Here is a 17,065-nt window from a genome sequence, read left to right on the forward strand (position 1 = left end):
GAGTCTCAGGGTTGGCCATAGACTTCTCCTCATCACAGGAGTAATTCTCTAAGAACCGCCTATATTCTGGGTCTGAGGGAGTGTAAGATCCACAATGAGTATGTGATATTCAAAGATTCAAGAATTGATTTTCACTATGTTATAAATCCATGCATTAATATTATAATAAAACGCTGAATATAATGTCTACTGCTCCGTATATCAGGGCATGTTTTAATGATGGATCAAGCTTTTTATTTCTCTACCTTCTTCAATGCTTCCGGTTTTGGCATCCTTCTTTTTTAGCTTCTTCTTTGAGATTTTCTGAAAGGGGGCAAACTCCACCACTGCAGGATACTCTTGTCCTGGGTAAATATTGAAATAAAAGGCAGCTCATCATTTAACGGAGCAGCAATCAAATAGTAACGATGGCAACAAAAGCTCTTACGCCATCTCTCGGCCCTTAACATTTAGCCTGTAGCTGTAAAACAAACACATCTTTGTTTTGATTTCATTTAGCAGAATATCTCGCCCTATGTGCTGCGCTTAATGGCCACCAAAGTGTTACAGAGTTCAAACAAAGCTAAATACCCTTGTTGTCAATGAAGACGTAGCCATCAAATCGGTCCCTGAACAGAAGGATATCTTCCGGGATTTTAAAATTAATATATGCTCTGGAGAACAAGTGGGGATAGAGACTGTTGAAAAAGAGAAAGACAAAGAAGGTGAAGTCATATATTATCATGTAAAGGGCAAAGGCAACACGTTTTGTTATCCTAGACACAAGTTTGGTCTAAGGTATTTGTTGTTAGGAAAAAATCATGATTACCTTTGGTCAGCTGGAAAGAACTCAAAATAGTCGTAGGATGGAAGGGGACTGAGCTGTTCCTCTAGCTGGTCCTTTGACAGGTTTGGTGGAAGCCTTCGAATCACGACCTGTAATCAAGTGTAGGTTGCAGCATTTTAAAAACTGAACTCGGACATACTGCTGCTTTATTATTCACCATTATTTTAAACAGTGTGTTTTGGAAGTGCAATACTGAACTTCATGAATACCCTTATCACTCTGACCTATTGATGTGCCAGCAATAACAAACTCATGCTTGTATTTATGTTGACCATAGATGTTGACATGTATTATTCTAACCACCTGAAGTTTATTTTGAATTCTAATGGTGATACCAAAATTCAAGAGATACTAAGTGTCCTGAAACAGAATAACATGTAACACTTAAATGCACACAGAAAAATATGCACAGAAAATAGTAGGCCAAGTTACAGCATAGCCTAATACATACTAAATAAATTATTGCTATATTCAGCATTATGAGATTTACACTGCACCTTGGCAACTCTAAACTGAGCAGAACATATGGATTTGAGAGTCAATAACAGCGATAACAAGACGTACAATGTTATGTTATAGACCATAGCTTATCTCGCCAGTGTTTACATTATATAAAGTCGGAGAGGATTGTGAATTGTACTATGATATGATATTATAGGTCTAGCTGACAGGTTGGGAGTGTAGTCCTTCCTCCTCCTGTCGCTGTCCGCGGTGCTGAAAGGATCCCACCTTCCTCCATTTCTGTTTTCCACACAGCGTAAACAATGCGACACATCGCAAACGCTCGGCTACCCACCTTGGTAAAAACCTCTTTCTTCTCTTCTTTCTGCTTCAGGTTTCCAGGAATGTTTTCCTGCTCTCTTGGGATGTCTCTAAACTGTATCTCCACGACGCTTTTCTCCTTGCCCACGGTCATTTGGTCCTTTTCAGACCTCATTTCTCTCCATCTCCCTCTCGCCCGTGTAAAGCCGCTGTGTTCTCGCGAGAGTGTAGAAATATCGCGAGTGCGGCGAGTCAGCTTTTATATTATGTTCTGACCTGTCTGTGGCCATATAGCTGCTCGGATAACCACACATACATGCAACACAATTAGCACAAGTTGAGTTTGGGGACAAGAGTAATATTTGTGTCAATGTATAGGTCTCATAAAGAAAACCGTCTATTTATGAATAATGTTTATCATATTGATGGATAATAACCACAAGTTATTGCAAGTAGGCCTATCACTTCTTTAAAGCTGGTTGGTGGGGATGGTTTTATCACTTTACATGCTAGCTTTAAAGTCTTATCTTTACGTGTGATATCGTCTACAAATTTCAATCTAAATGAAATAAATAAAAACTAAAACAGTAAAATAGCCTACATGTAAGGGAGTACATAGTTTCATTTACAATCTAAGTAAAAGTAAAGTCAATGTAGAGTTGGCCGAATATTAATGTAAAGTAAGCCTGGAAGTATAAGCATATGATAATGTTACTTTCCACCACTATCTACAAATTTCATAACCACTATCTACAAAGTTCATAACCTATGGAAATATTAGCATTGTAAAAAGCTACATGTTCATTTCAACCAAATCAAGCACCAAGGACACCACGTTTTGCTCATAACATTTTTTTAAATACAAAAATCTTTTACTTTAGAACAGTTTAAATGTAAAAAGAAAAAAAATCAGTTATCAGATTATTGTTACGTTACCTCCGCTGCATATCTGAATACAAGCCGATAGGTTTATAATACACGACACAAGTAGAACTGGTTTTATCTTAATTTAATGTCCAAGAGTCACTGTAGGTCGGAGCAGGCACCGTGCAGCTCCGGGGTCTGGCAGCGGGGCTTCACGCTGATCGGACCAGCAGAGAGTGAGCTGCCCGGGGGGGAAGAGCCCCAGCACTCAGGGGTGGAACAAAGGCGGACAGACTGCGCGTGGACACTTCGACAGGGAACTGAGGGACACCAACACATTTTAACAAAATATCTTTACAAATGGAAAAATGGGACGTTAATTTGTCAAAGTACATTTGGAGCCAACAGTCCCCCCCCTTGAGCCCACCGAAGACAACATCTGGACCAGTAGCCTAACTCCGAGCAGGGTGCACATCTTTGTCACCTGTTCAAGGGTATTGGTTTTATAAACTCACCACTGAGGTAAATTTGCCTGCCATTGCTGGTTTCCAAACCCAGCCGAGGTCTCTCTGGTGTGGACACGGAGCTCTTCAGACTGGGGACGAAGGTGGAGCAGGTGTCCAGGTCCTGGCACACCTTTTCTTGGCTGTAAATGACGGCCGATTTAGAGGGAGTACAGCCCATCTCTCCTGAAGTAACTACAGAAGCTCTCCATTGGGATAATGTCCGGGAGGCAAACAGAATAGCATTGTATCTAACCTGTTAATATCAAGGGAGGGATGTAGGGGAGTTGTTAGGGACCCTGACCCCTCCTCTAAACCGGAGCATTACATTAGGGAGGATGGTCTGTCTACACGTTTTCTCTGCAGTGCTAGGCAGTAAAAGGGATATTCTGTTTCACATTTTATAACTTTTCTTTCAGCAAAGTAGTCGTATCATAAATGTATTCAATGCCTAACAACTGTCAATTATATTCTGCAATTGTTTAACTCTATAACTAATAACTGTTTTATGCAGGCAAATATCATGAAAAGGAACTCGGCATCTACATAATGACATTTACACAAGTACAAAAAATCCCACTAGAAAAATCATAATCTTGTTTCTTAATAACAATTGAAACATTTAGTGGCAACTCATTCAATCAGACACTACAGATGTAACCCACGGTATCATAATGAAGATGTTGTCATTATGACGGTAGGTAGACAATTATTAATTTCCCAACATTATTGGTATAACATGCTTTCTGTAAGTTTGACAAATCACCAACTTTTTCTGTTCAACACAAATACACTTAAATCTATTAAGAAGATAAATGCATGGTTTATTTTAAGAATGACCAATAATCGTTTTCACCAAAAAGTGCTTGTTTTCAGCTGGCTCTTTATTCAACTTGGAAATCCACAGGTTAAGCAACATGTAGGGTCCTGCCATAGGCAGTAATATGTCACTTTTAGTCTTTTAGATTTGATGTGAGGAGTTTGGCTGTGTTTGCGCTTTTCAATCAAGTGTCAGAGGCCACATGTTCCCAGTGTCTTCAGTCTTCACTCAACCCCGTAACCAAGGCACATGTTAATCCCCCTTTAAAGTGCATCCTAGCAAATGTATTATGATCTACGGCAGGTGCTGTATAACAATTCAGCTACTTCTACTCATTCCCATTATGTTCACATAAGGATGTTCTATCCGCTTTAATCACCATATTAATGCACAAGAGGGGGAATCCACAGGAAACCTTTGGTGGAGGACAGGCGCCAAGGTTTACATTTGATAGTTGTCCTTGGGTTTGAATTTGATAGTTGTCCTTGGGTTTGAATTTGATAGTTGTCCTTGGGTTTGAATTTGATAGTTGTCCTTGGGTTTGAATGTGTGCCTATAACAACCTGTTGCTAAAACAGCTCCTCCTGGCAGGATGAGATCACGTGCTGGTGTCTGACAATGTTTCTAACATCACGTCGCTCTCGTACATGTCGCACTCAAGGGTTAAAGAGAGTTGCAGCGGTGTCTCCAGCATCATCTTGTCCTGATTTGACAGTGGCGTTTCCAAGGACATGCTACTGGGTCCTTCTGATCTCGGAGTAGCGAGGTTATCACCAGACTCCGACGTGTTCAGCATCTTCATCAGCGATGGAAAGTTCAAGTTGCTTCGCACCTTGTCATTGATGTCTGTGCCTTCGTGGAAACAAATAACAACACATTGTTTTACAGACCTAACCTTTCTGCAGGTGTTTCAGAACAGATATTTGCATATTTTCAATGAACGAAGAATGTTGCCAATAAAAACCCATGGGATAAGATGCTGAACAATTTAACTTGGACTAAATTAAAAATGTTCAAAGATGAAAAAACTTGACTGTAAGGCAGTGTAGCTGTATCCTACCTAAATAGGCATCTGTGTCACCAATGTACATCTCAATACAGTGGCCGAGCATCGTCACAGAGAAAGTGTCGTCCCTTTTCAGTCCAAGTGCCTGCACAGAAAGAAACCAAAACACTTTAAGCATTTGGGACATAAATATAACTGTTTCTTCCAACTAGTTACATTACTGACAGAGGTATTCGCCTACCAACCAGTCATGTTGCAGTTTGGATGTCATGTCTTTCCAAAATGCCATCCCATTTTATTCCATCACACATTTGTGTGCATTGTTCAAATGAGCGCTTGCATTTTTCAGTTATGGCCACACACTTCTTTTATGAGGTCACAGTAGCCTTGACCTTTGACCACCATATCTAATTAGTCATTTATTTGACAATTATTCCAAATTGAAGAAATTCCTTCCAGATGTTCTTTATATATGGAGCATGAGAATGAGATGGATGGACAATCCAAAAACATCATAAAAAACGACAATATATGTCTATTCTGGCTTTATTTTCATTTAAACTTTGTAAAGTTGGAGTTTATTTAATCCGCACTTGCAATGTTTATTTAATTGATATTAAAGCTGACCTTGTGTTTGTTTGTGTTTACAAAAGAAAGCTCGCTATTCAACACATTGACCTTTAACGACACTCCACTATGCCTCATTCATAAGTTCTGTTTCTATGGCAACTCCTTATATCAAACCTCAACTGACAACCATCCTCTATTTAGGGTGTGTTTTAAATTCACATTGCTGAAGGTTTTAAGTGGGAAATAAAACCCATAAGGACTGGAGAAAAAGGCACTTTACCGTATGAAAGTAGTCGATAGCGCTCTCGAAGTCTCCCATAAGGCTGTGCACGTATCCTATGGCAGAGTAGGTGGAGGCGTGCTGAGGGATTAACACCAGCGCCTGGCGGTGGTACTCCAGCGCCCGCTCGTACTTTCTACACAAACCGCACAATATACAGATTCCACATCAACAGAAAATCATGTTTGCGTACATATCACAAAATACATTTAACCAAATATTATATTTAAACTCCATCATTACATTTTCCAGGAGAACATAGTGAGGAAATGTCAACAGATACAGCTTGATGATAAACAGGTTCTGTATGCCATCTAGAGACAAAAGTGTAATCGCATCAGCTATAAAAAAATATATATATTTGTACATTTCAACCTAAAAACTAATGTAGTTATTATCATTTTGAAAAACATAATGAGAACTCTTCATCTGCTAAATCTAATAAAACAATGGTGGCCAAAGGGAGCAGCACAACAATAATATATTTCTGCATCTAAATATCTAGATTCTTTGAGTTGATATTTATCTTCAGTAATAACTGCAACACAACATTTTCACACAGCCCATGTGCAGCTGTGGTTAGCATATGACGAACGGAAATTGAATAACACCATGGATGTGGCGCACCAACAACCTATGTAAGGCATTCCCTTTGTGCGGATGAAACCCTCCTTATAAAACCTATCCCAACCTTTCAAAACAACCACTTGTGTGGCCATCATTCTGCAAGCCTCTTATGTCTATTGAGTGGTGCCTATGCATAATTTATTAAAGGGTCTTTTCATGAATTTTAAATGAGGGTCCTACCTACACTGAATGATTGCGATAGAACATATCTGAAAATAGTTTGTAGGAAGAAGGTAAAGGAGATTGAGATAAGAAAGGGAGAAATGCACACTCTGCCATCTTCTTTGACAATCCTCGAGATAAAATGATCCTCCATACTAGTGCTATAGCGAATGTGCACACTCAAAGAAGTTGAAATCCATAATTCCATTTAGAAAAATTCAAACCTAAAAGTTCAAACAACCCAGCATTTTGTCAAAAAATAAAAAAAGGGCTCCATACTTACTTCAATTTCCGACACACATGACCCAAGTTGTTTAAAAGAGGCTCCCATTTGTCCACAGTGACCTTAGATTTAAAGACAAATAGTAAAAGAGGCAAACATTATTTTCCAATGTAGAACTGCAATGTTTTCAAGCCCTTGTAATTTATATGTTTCTAATTTTAATAAATGAGCAGTTACCTCATTCCCTATGGCCTTGATCTTCTCCATCGCATCAAGAAACAACCTCTCTGCTGTCTTCCAGCTAAAAACAGATGTGAAAAACAGTCTTACAGCAGATCTGATCTTTCAAATAAATAAAAACAATCAATGTGTGTATGAATAATATCAGGTGCGTTATCAGGTATTTAAATGTGTGTATATCCTAGCTAAAGTGTCAGTACCTTAAAAAGGAAAAGAGAATTACAAATATTTGAGATCAGATTCTGCAAATATATCCGTCTTGGAAATGTTTGCTTCCACCCCCAATTTAATAAAGGTGAATGGAATTTAGTTTGCAACCACATTTCAATACCAGACAATTCAACCTAAGATGATATGCAAGTTTATTGAGGTCATATGAAAAATGTTATATAAGTCCTTTGTGATCTGGCTCTTTCATTGCTGCCAATAATGCTACCTTTGTCCAACTGAAGGCCTACGTGTTATTGTTTGTGGCTGCATGACTCACTCTCCATTCTGAAAGGCAACCACTGCCACCTCGTGTATGACGAACGGGTCCTCAGGAGCGATACTGAGAGCCTGGCTGAAGAAACGCTCCGCCAGCTTGGAGTTGTTGGTCAGACCGTACTCCAGGCCGATGTAAAGCAAGGGTAGGTGACACCTGCATGAGAGAGAGCCAGACACATTAAACAAGACTAGATGCATTCCTATTTTATTGTTTAGTGAAAGTAAATTGAGAAGTAGCAACAATTACTTAAAGCTATATATTTCTAACGGCACATTTAGAACAGATGAGCTGTTGCTGAGCGATGGGCTGCATCCAACACTGTTGGATTTGTTTTGTTTTTTTTCAAGGTGAAGTTAACTTTAAGGGGACCTATCATGCAAAATGCACTTTTTTAATGTATTTTATACATAACTATGTGTCCCCGGTGTGTCAGGGAACTCACGCAGCGTCAGAAAATAAAACCCTCTCTTTTCCTCCGTACACAAATCTCTAAAAACGGGGCTACAACGGAGCTGATCCAGATTTGCGTCCGATATGACGTAATGTCGGAAATGTGGACCCACGGCACTGTCAGAAAGTTGCTATCAGAAACAATGCCCGACTGTTTTGGACGTAATATGGTCGGTGTTTACATTAGCATCGCTAACACTCAGAGCTAACCTGTACTGGAGAGCATGTGTGTGAAGAAGCAGGACATAGAGAAAGCCTTTGAGCTCCATACTGTTTCAGAAATAATCCTTGATAATCCATGATATGGCGTTTCATCACGGCAGTATCTAGTTTAGACAGTAGCTGCCGGGTCCCGCATGTATATATCTGAGACCTATGCTATTGCCTAAAAATAGCATGATAGGTGACCTTTAATTGTCTTAGTGTGTGCCTGCTCTTCAACACAGACAAAAATAATTCAGCTTTTCATAACTTTTCAAACGACATCATATGCTTGACTCCATTGACGCTCATTTATGTGATATGGGCTTTCCTAGCATAATAAAAAAAAGAAATGTATTTATAAAGCCTAATGTGCTTACCCTTTCATCAGCTGTGCAGCAGTGAAGTAGGCGGCCATGGCTTGGTCATGCTCACTCTCCACTGCAAATGAATGGCCATAGGCGATCCATGCAGGACCATACGTCCTCTCCAGCGTTGTGGCTTTACTATAGGAGACATACCATACCCAATATATATATATATAACTGCACTTCAACATTAACAGCCTGCAATGCTGTCTCAAACAGGAATGACTTCCTTTTCAGTGTTTTAATGCATACCTGAGGTACCGGCGAGCATGTTCGTTTTTATGGCCGACCATGAGATAGTAGCACCCGACAGCAAACCAGGATACCTAATGAGGATTTGGTTATTAAATACTGGAAATGATATCAAAAGGAACAGATGTGTGGTGATGTGGCTGCAACACTTACTGGGTTGTTGGGATACAAGTCTACAAGTTTGTGTGAGAGGTAAAACAACTCTGCGGGAAAGAAAACGCAAAAAAGCTTGAAACTGATCAATGAACTATTATACAGCCACATGGTGCAATAACTAAACATTCTTTATGCAAGAAGCAAGGAGAGATATATATTTATACCATTTGATTTTCCAAGCTCCACAAGAGTTCCTATGTGGACTGGTAAACAGTTGGCATGGAACGGGTCTTTAACCATCACCCTGAAATACAAAAAGAGAGCTGCATGATGGGATTGTTAACCTTATTGTATTTCACAATGTTGTACTGCGCACAAAGGGCATCATGTATAACCCATTTTGATTTGACTGTTAAAATACAACTCTTTACAAAGATGCTCATTAAATTAGGCTGCACACTGTAGAGCTGTGAATTATTCTCATTGTGTGACGTTACAATATTTGATGTGGTTATATTGAATGGGTAGGCCCCACATTTTCGCAGGAACTTACTATGGATCGCTAAATTACACTTAGCCAACGTTTTATCCAAAGCGATGTATAACAAGTGAAAGGGGAGACAGAGTAAATGGCCTGATTCAAGCCTGGGTCTTGGAACTAAGTCCCTATACATGGGACGCCGCACTACTAGGTGAGCTATGCTTCGGCTACATTATTTTCAGTCAGCATGCAAACATCAGCAACAAACAGAGTAAACCTGAAGACACTTACGTTGATGTGAGTTTGTAGCACATCTTGAAATCACAGTTATAATAATGCCTCTCAGCAAGAGACACCACTACATCCAAGTTGTCCTGAAGACCATTGACCATCTTTGGCACCACCATATCACTGGGCTTGTTATACTGCAATGGGAAGAAGGAGAGCATGTGTGTTTAATTATGCATGTGTGCGCAAGGTGGGTGCAGGGTCTAGATGGGAGGACGTGGAAAAGGAAATAAAGCAAGGTCAAGAATGAGATGAATGGAAGGGGGTCGGACGAATGCATTGCAATGAACATTAATGTGTTTTTGTATTTTCTTAAGATTAATTAAAAAGAAAAATACATATTTGCCTTTTGCTATAATTAATGAATCATCACAGGTGATATAAAATAATATACACAAAAAACTGAATGCAGAGCCCCCTACCTTCTTTAACTTATTCTCAAATAGGAAGTGTAACAGCTCCTCCTCTTCCTCAGTGCATTGTTGACTCAGAGGAAGTGAGTCAAGGAAGTCTTTCTCTATTGAAAAAATAACAACACATTTCTCATATACCGTCATTTTACAAGTTATTGCAATGATAACAAATGGCACATATTGGTAGAACTTGAATATGTCTGTGCACACGCTGGCCACAGATCTGCCTCACCTTCCTGAGCGGTCAACATGTGGTGGGACGTTAAAAGGTCAAACGCTTCAAAGCAGTACACATCCAGTTTCAAGGCCTCTTTGTAGCTGGAGGTGGCCAGTGGTCTGTTGTCCATGGCATCATAGATTTTACCCCGGAGGAGGCTGATGGAGCTGCTGATCTGAAATATTAGAGGAAAACCATGGATAAGAGAAAGAGTCTTTTGTAAATGTATATAAAATAACTCTTAGCTGTATATACATTGATGCAAACACAGGTATGGTGAAAAAAGAGAGAACTATTCGAAGCAGGAAAAAAACAGCGTAATATACCATCTGACAAAGGCCTGCTCTATAATGCTTCAATGAACTGGCTATTCTTTATAATATACTCAGATCAATAGGAGACAGAGATGTTAAGTTATAAATCAAGGGTTTTTATTATTATTTACAGCAGGGGTGGGGAACCTTTTTCCTTTCAATTTTTACAACATCCTCAGAGGGCCGTACAAATTATTGAACTCAACCTCTGCTTAAAAAAAACTAAAATCACAGCCCATTCATTTGGGCTTTCTTTCATTCTGTGCAAAGGAAACGCAACCTCTTAATCCAGATATCTGACCATGACTCGCGCATGCATGCATGTGCACGGTGGGGCATGACCACCAAAACAGAAAGATATGGACAAGATGTGTGCAAATGTATTTAGTATCCATGTGAACATGACTTAAGTGGGGGGGACCTCACCTCCTCTAGGGGGGTCCGGGGCATGCTCCCCCGGGAAGATTTTTTTTTTTTTTTAAATATTGAAGTTAAAAGCATCAATCTGGTGCACTTTGAGAGCAACATGAGGAGATCTATGGATACATCTCTCAACACCCATTTTAAAACAGAACTGTAAGCAGATTTTTCTTTTTGGATATTTTACAAATCACTTATTTTTAACAACCTTTTTTGTTATTGTCATATAGTATTTTATACCTGTTTTTCATTTAGTCTCTAATGTCTCATTAATAACTATAATGATCATATCAAGGTGTGCCTTAACCTCACTGAGCTGAGGTTATTTGAGCCTCTCAGGAGAGAGCTCTCTTCCACCTGGTTGTAGAAAAGCTCTTTAAATTCGTTAGCATAGCTAGCTAACCAGATGCTAATAACAACAGATCGCCACTGTGCTTACAACTAAAGACACAGCCTCGCAAACACTGCGGCACGGCTCCTTATGGGTACTGCAATATTTGAAGAGCTGGAGCGGCGTTCCGTTGCTCTCCGTAAGCACTCTAGTCTACACTCCTTTCAGACGAGACATAACCACGTGAAGACACGTTACGCTGGTGTTGTGTTCAAGGAACCTGTCCTTGGCCAGGAAAAACAGGCACTCGCTTGTTTAATTATTTTGCGATCTAGATTTCTTCTTCTTTTTTGAAGAGAGAAGTTGTCCGTCAGTCGGACGGGCGAACGGACGGACCCCCCCCCCCAAAACGAAAATGCTTCGGTTCTCCACGAATTACACAAGTCACCCAAAGCAGCGTTAAAAAAGCGGGAGGCGCCGAAAAGCGACTAATTTGCATCACTGTATATAGTTTTAAAGCTCCAACAACTCCATAGCATTACCAAGGCTGGGATGAGGCAGTGATTCTCATTTAATGACATGGAGGGTATATCTTGCCAACATTATGTCACATAACTTGCATGCTAAAAATGACATGTGCTGCACTTCAGTGTAGTTGTAATGATTTCACATGCCCTCATCTAGAGCAAGACCTCGTAAAAAAATCTGATGTTGAACTAAAAAAGCAATTATATCACAAGTGGCTATTTATTATATCACCAGCTGTGGCTGGAGTGTTTGTGGAATAAACATGGCTATAGTGTCAACCCAGTCAAAGAGATGAACTGACAGAGTATAGCTACATAAATGCACTAACAGATTTAAACAGTATTAGAAAAAGACAAGAGGTGATGAAAAATAATTCTGAGGATTATGATTTGATCCTGCAACACTGACAAACAAAACCCAAGTCCAAAATGTATAATCTAATTGGGCTGCACACATCCAGGCTGCACTCAATACATGTTTCGTTCAGGATGAGACTTACAGAGGCAGGGGACATGTCCCAGTCCTTGGCTGACTCTGTTGTCCCGCTGTCCTCTTTCATGCTCCTGTCCAGCAGCCTCTTACTAGCCAGCTCCTCTGCGTCCAGGATATCCAAGGCCTGCTGGAACTCTTTGGCAGCATACTAGACAAAACAGTCAGATACTATGAAGCATGGAAAATACCTAGGCTTCTCTGAGTTGTATAATGCAATGTAGAAGAAGGCTGAGAACTTAAACATCTACTTTTCAGGTACTTACATGGCATCTAGCAGCAAGATACTGACAAGCTCCGTACAACTGTTTAAGAGAAGACAAATGTTGTTTCAGATAAGGGACTGAACTGGGTACAATCCTCCCTATGTTGATTTGTGTATTTAATATTAAACGTATCCCTAATTCATTGAGAAAGAACACACATAACCCACATTACCTTGTCAAGTTTTCGAGATCGGAGGGCATGGGAGGCTCTGTGGTACTGTGAGGTCAAGTAAAGGCACTGAGCTAGCCTGTAGATATCCTGGGGATCCTCTGGAGGAGGTACAAAGAGGCAGGGTATTACATTTCTGATAGTATAGTCATCCCTGACACCAAAACATCAGAGACATTGTCAAACTAGCTTGTGACAATGAATGCAAAACAGTAATGATGTCTCTATAAACCGCTAGTCTTATTAACAGTGGTGTAAAGTAACTAATTACAATTACTCAAGTACACTACTACTACTAGTACAATTTTGAGATACTTGTTCTTTACTTGAGGATTTCAATGTTTTGCTGCTTCGTATTTCTGCCCCATTATAATCAAGAGGTAAATCTTGTACTTTTAAACCCACTACATTGTGTATAACTTTAGTTGGGAGTGTTTTTGGGATTAATTATGTTTAAATATTCAACACTTAAATAAGACATTAATCACACCTAGAATAAATCCACAAGCTACCCTGCAAAGTAATTAAAACTAGCTTTAATAAACACATTAATGCATGAATAAATATGTAAAACATAAAATATATATTATTAGAAAATGGGTCAATCTGCATAATGTTCGCTATTACTTTCGGAATTTAAGTATATTTTGATGCTAATACTTTTGTACATGAGTAACATTTGCAATACAATACTTTTAACATAGTACTACTACACTCTGCTACTTCTACTCAAGTACAAGATATGATAAGTACTTCTTCCACCTCGGGTTCATCACTGAAAGGCTACACCAAAATCATCACAGCCGTTGACAAACAACTGTATTATCTGCCATTAATATACAGTCTTTTTACCGCTCGTTACAATTACAGGAAAACAGGAATAATGTCTTTATAAACCGCTAGTCTTATTAGCATTGTAACTTTAGCTGACAAATCGGTAGGTTAAGTCTGCTATGCTTGCTAGTCACACAGCAATAACTGCACTTACTTACCGTGAGACAGGGACGCTATCTTGTCGGCCCAAAACAGAGCACTTTGATACTGTTGCTGTAAACATACACACAACAAAAAAGGCAACAGTTACTCAAATATATGTTGCTGTGTTTAGCCGGGTGATAGCTAAAGTTAGCCAGGCAGTCCAGCTATGAATGATCGTTCCTATTGACGCCAGGTTTGCTCTCAAGCTAGCATTTAGCTAGCAACACAGAAAGTCAGAAATACATGATAATTCTTACCTGATCAATGTACGCCCGAACTCGCTTTCTGAGTCTGTCGAGATTCATTTTGATTTTCCTTTTTATTGCTCTGACTTTTACAAGTGTGTCATTCTAAGAGAGAAGAACGCAGTGTACAAAACTATGAACAAAACAGTTCGTACTAGCTTGCTAGCGGCTTAAAATCAAATAATCAAATCCGCGGCTTCTTTCTGCAAAATGTGTCCCGCAAAATGGTGCCGTGAGGAAACTCATACTGGATAGACAGTTCCACTCTTTGAGTGGCGAAGTCACACCCATCTACTTCCGGTCCATGGGACCTTATTTCGGAAAAATTATGTATTGAAGAACACTTATCTTTCGATCAAGTTTAAATTGTGCCACGAATTACACATATGATGTTTGTCAATCTTAAAAAAATAATTTCCATGTAAAAAAAGTCAGTTTGTGGTAAAACTGTTGAAATATAAGACTATGAAAAATACGCAACTAGAAAGACTACAAATCCCGGGAGTCGCGTAAGTGATGTCATAATTGTTTTCCTCAGCTAAATATAAGAGATAGCTAGGATATGATAACTTTAACAAGATGCCTGTGTGCTTAGTACCAGGCTGTAGTCATACCAGCAATGGGTCTTGCTCGTTATTTCGCTTTCCGTCTGATGAAAGGACCAGGAGTGGCTGGCTGGATCAAGTTAGCTACCTAGCTAGTAGCAAGCACGTTAGTTAGCATTACAGTCTTAGCCTTGTCATTTGTATTAGCCTTAACATGAAGTAACTTCAAGTAACCCAAAATGTTAAGCGTTAAGAGTAGTATATTATATTCGCGAACCCTTTGAAGAGTACTGTCACACCGGTGTGATCATTCTAAAATACACCATTTAAGCCCGGGGGAGAAATGCTAACGCTACATTAGCATCGGCGATCTTTTGTACTACTATCTGCACAAATGGTTGACATTAAACATTAAAAAGAACAGGCAGTTCAGAGAGAATCAAAGGAAGGAAGGCAGGCAGGCAGCTTTGCATGACATTCTTCTGCACGTGTTTCATTGTGTTGATAGTGAGGGTAGTCAATACTTTTTTTGACAAGACAGTAGTGACGGCCATCTTGGCATCGTGTGCTGTTTCCACTGGGTCCGTCTGCGCCGCGCCACGCCACGGTTTTGGTCTAGCTAACTTTAAAACATTAATATGTAGTTGTTAGTTACCTTCCACTCCACAAACTGCAGCGACTAAAAACCAGGCCTTGTCCTTTCTGATGTTGTCCTTGTAGTAAGCATTGGTTACATCATATAAAATTGTGTTTTTCCACTTCCATGATGAAAATCTCGTCGTCCATTGTGCGTATCGTAGTGGAGGTGTTGTGATGAAGGAGGGGGTTCTGCTAAATTAGTATATGTGGGGGATGGGCCTGGCCCGGATGCTCACCTTTCCACTTCCTGTGAGGGGGGGCTGCCTGCCTGACCTTACGTTACGGCTGCGCCGCGGCAAAGATAGGATTCATCCTAACTTTAGAGAAGCGCTGCGCCGAACCGCTTCTGGGACGCGTAACGCGTAACGCGTGAGCCGTAACGCGGCGCGTGTGGTGGAATAGCACCCATTGGTCGACTAACCGCCATGTCCCACAACTGTCATGTCATCTGAGCGCACTTATTACTCCATATTATACACCCACCACTGGTCCGTTACAATCCCAGCTGTACCAAAAACCTGGAGTGGATTCCACTGCCCTCTTCTCAGAGCTGGTCCAAATTCCTGGAGTGGATCCCACTGCCCTCTGCTCAGAGCTGGCCCAAATACCTGGAGTGGATTCCACCGCCCTCTGCTCAGAGCTGGCCCAAATACCTGGAGTGGATCCCACTGCCCTCTGCTCAGAGCTGGCCCAAATACCTGGAGTGGATTCCACTGCCCTTTGCTCAGAGCTGGCCCAAATACCTGGAGTGGATTCCACTGCCCTCTGCTCAGAGCTGGCCCAAATACCTGGAGTGGATTCCACCGCCCTCAACCACCAAAAACTGATAATAACACACTTCCTTCCACCTCCTCTCCGCTCCTCCCCCCCATCTCACATTCCTCCCCGCACTGTCAACCTGGACAACCTCTCACCTCTTCAGCCTGTGACCATACCACGCCCCTCCCACTCAACTAATATTGCCCTCCTTAACATCCGATCACTCAACATCGACATGCCCCCTGGCTTTAAATACATCACTAAACCCCGCCCCTCCCGCCGTGGTGGCGGCCTTGCTGTAATCCACAATCAGAACATCCAGATCACAGAACTAACCCTCCCCTCAGTATCATCCTTTGAATTCATTGCCTTCAAAGCCCCTCCCTCATTGACAGTCATCCTCATCTACCGGCCTCCTAAACCTCATCCCTCCTTCCTCTCCGATTTCACTGAGTTCCTCACACTTGCCTCATCCCTGTCTCAACGTCTGTTACTACTTGGTGACCTCAACATTCACATTGACTCACCCACCTGCAAGCTGGCATCCGAATTCACAACCCTACTGGACAATTTCTCTATCACCCAACATGTCACCTTCCCCACCCATGAGAAAGGACACATTCTTGATCTCGTCTGCTCTACCAACCTCCCAGTGATTGACCTCCACCCTTGCCCATTTCCCCTCTCCGACCACAAACTCATACAATTCAACATTGCCCCCCCCACCCGAAACCCCTGCCCACCCAGAAACATCACCTTCCGTAATCTACATTCCATTGACCATAACCATCTCTCTGAACTGCTATCGTCTAATCTCCCCCTGGACGCAACCCTCAGCTCACCTGACGATCTGCTCAACCACCTCAACTCCACCCTACTCACCTCCCTCAACACTTTAGCCCCCCTCAAAAATAAAACTGTTACTTTCAAGACCTCCTCACCCTGGTTCACACCCGCACTGCGTAAAATGAAGCAGCGAGGCCGCCAACTTGAACGTCTTTCAAAGAAATCATCCCTCACAGTCCATTACATAAGCTACAAACTCCATCTCAATGCATACAGAGATGCTCTTATTGCCGCTAAATCTGCCTACCTCTCCAACATCTTCACTGACCCCTCCCGTAACCCCAGGACCCTCTTCTCCACAGTTAACAAGCTCTTCAAACCTCGTGCTGATAACCTCCCTACTTCTACTTCCGCTACTTGCAGCTCATTCCTCCAGTTTTTCGCAGACAAAATTAACGCC

General features: G+C 41.0%; 3 protein-coding genes across 6 annotated transcripts in view; all 3 read right to left on the bottom strand.

The window, feature by feature from the left end:
• Nucleotides 1–1,800, bottom strand: part of upf3a (UPF3A regulator of nonsense mediated mRNA decay) — a 3,528-nt gene extending 1,728 nt beyond the window's left edge. The window contains 5 exon segments of the mRNA XM_079665782.1: nt 2–72; nt 246–344; nt 571–677; nt 809–915; nt 1,623–1,800. Coding sequence (XP_079521908.1) covers nt 2–72; nt 246–344; nt 571–677; nt 809–915; nt 1,623–1,763 — 525 coding nt within the window. The 5' untranslated portion in view covers nt 1,764–1,800.
• Nucleotides 1,801–2,555: 755 nt separating this feature from the next.
• On the bottom strand, nt 2,556–3,698 carry LOC307028621 (uncharacterized protein). The gene is made up of 2 exons (XM_079663805.1): nt 2,968–3,698; nt 2,556–2,772 (listed from the first exon to the last, which is right to left on the bottom strand). Exons 1-2 carry the CDS (start codon nt 3,134–3,136, stop codon nt 2,612–2,614), a joined length of 330 nt encoding a protein of 109 aa, XP_079519931.1. The 5' UTR covers nt 3,137–3,698; the 3' UTR covers nt 2,556–2,611.
• Nucleotides 3,699–3,821: 123 nt separating this feature from the next.
• Nucleotides 3,822–15,403, bottom strand: cdc16 (cell division cycle 16 homolog). 4 transcript variants are annotated; one of them, XM_079663802.1, is made up of 19 exons: nt 15,077–15,285; nt 13,889–13,981; nt 13,646–13,700; nt 12,657–12,754; nt 12,485–12,523; nt 12,229–12,369; nt 10,152–10,311; nt 9,929–10,023; nt 9,510–9,643; nt 8,962–9,041; nt 8,795–8,844; nt 8,642–8,715; nt 8,402–8,527; nt 7,371–7,523; nt 6,881–6,944; nt 6,704–6,765; nt 5,632–5,767; nt 4,836–4,926; nt 3,822–4,627 (listed from the first exon to the last, which is right to left on the bottom strand). In XM_079663802.1, exons 2-19 carry the CDS (start codon nt 13,934–13,936, stop codon nt 4,374–4,376), a joined length of 1,860 nt encoding a protein of 619 aa, XP_079519928.1. In that variant the 5' UTR covers nt 13,937–13,981; nt 15,077–15,285; the 3' UTR covers nt 3,822–4,373. The 4 variants fall into 4 exon arrangements, with proteins under 4 accessions (XP_079519928.1, XP_079519930.1, XP_079519929.1 ...); XM_079663804.1 differs by lacking the exons at nt 13,889–13,981; nt 15,077–15,285 and adding an exon at nt 15,297–15,403; XM_079663803.1 differs by lacking the exon at nt 13,889–13,981 and having other exon boundaries at nt 15,077–15,284.
• Between the last annotated feature and the right edge of the window lie 1,662 nt (nt 15,404–17,065).

This window comes from Notothenia rossii (genome assembly GCF_949606895.1).
Source record: "Notothenia rossii genome assembly, chromosome: 2".
Lineage (NCBI taxonomy): Eukaryota > Metazoa > Chordata > Actinopteri > Perciformes > Nototheniidae > Notothenia > Notothenia rossii.

What these genes read in the sequence shown, in the direction of transcription:
- LOC307028621 (XM_079663805.1), bottom strand. Translation starts at nt 3,136, where the DNA reads ATGGGCTGTACTCCCTCTAAATCGGCCGTCATTTACAGCCAAGAAAAG. An exon ending in CAGGCAAATTTACCTCAGTG is followed by an intron (nt 2,773 to 2,967) that starts GTGAGTTTATAA and finishes GGTGTCCCTCAG; the next exon opens with TTCCCTGTCGAAGTGTCCAC.
- cdc16 (XM_079663802.1), bottom strand. Translation starts at nt 13,936, where the DNA reads ATGAATCTCGACAGACTCAGAAAGCGAGTTCGGGCGTACATTGATCAG. An exon ending in TTCGGGCGTACATTGATCAG is followed by an intron (nt 13,701 to 13,888) that starts GTAAGAATTATC and finishes GTATGTTTACAG; the next exon opens with CAACAGTATCAAAGTGCTCT. An exon ending in GCTGCACAGCTGATGAAAGG is followed by an intron (nt 7,524 to 8,401) that starts GTAAGCACATTA and finishes TCTCTCATGCAG; the next exon opens with GTGTCACCTACCCTTGCTTT.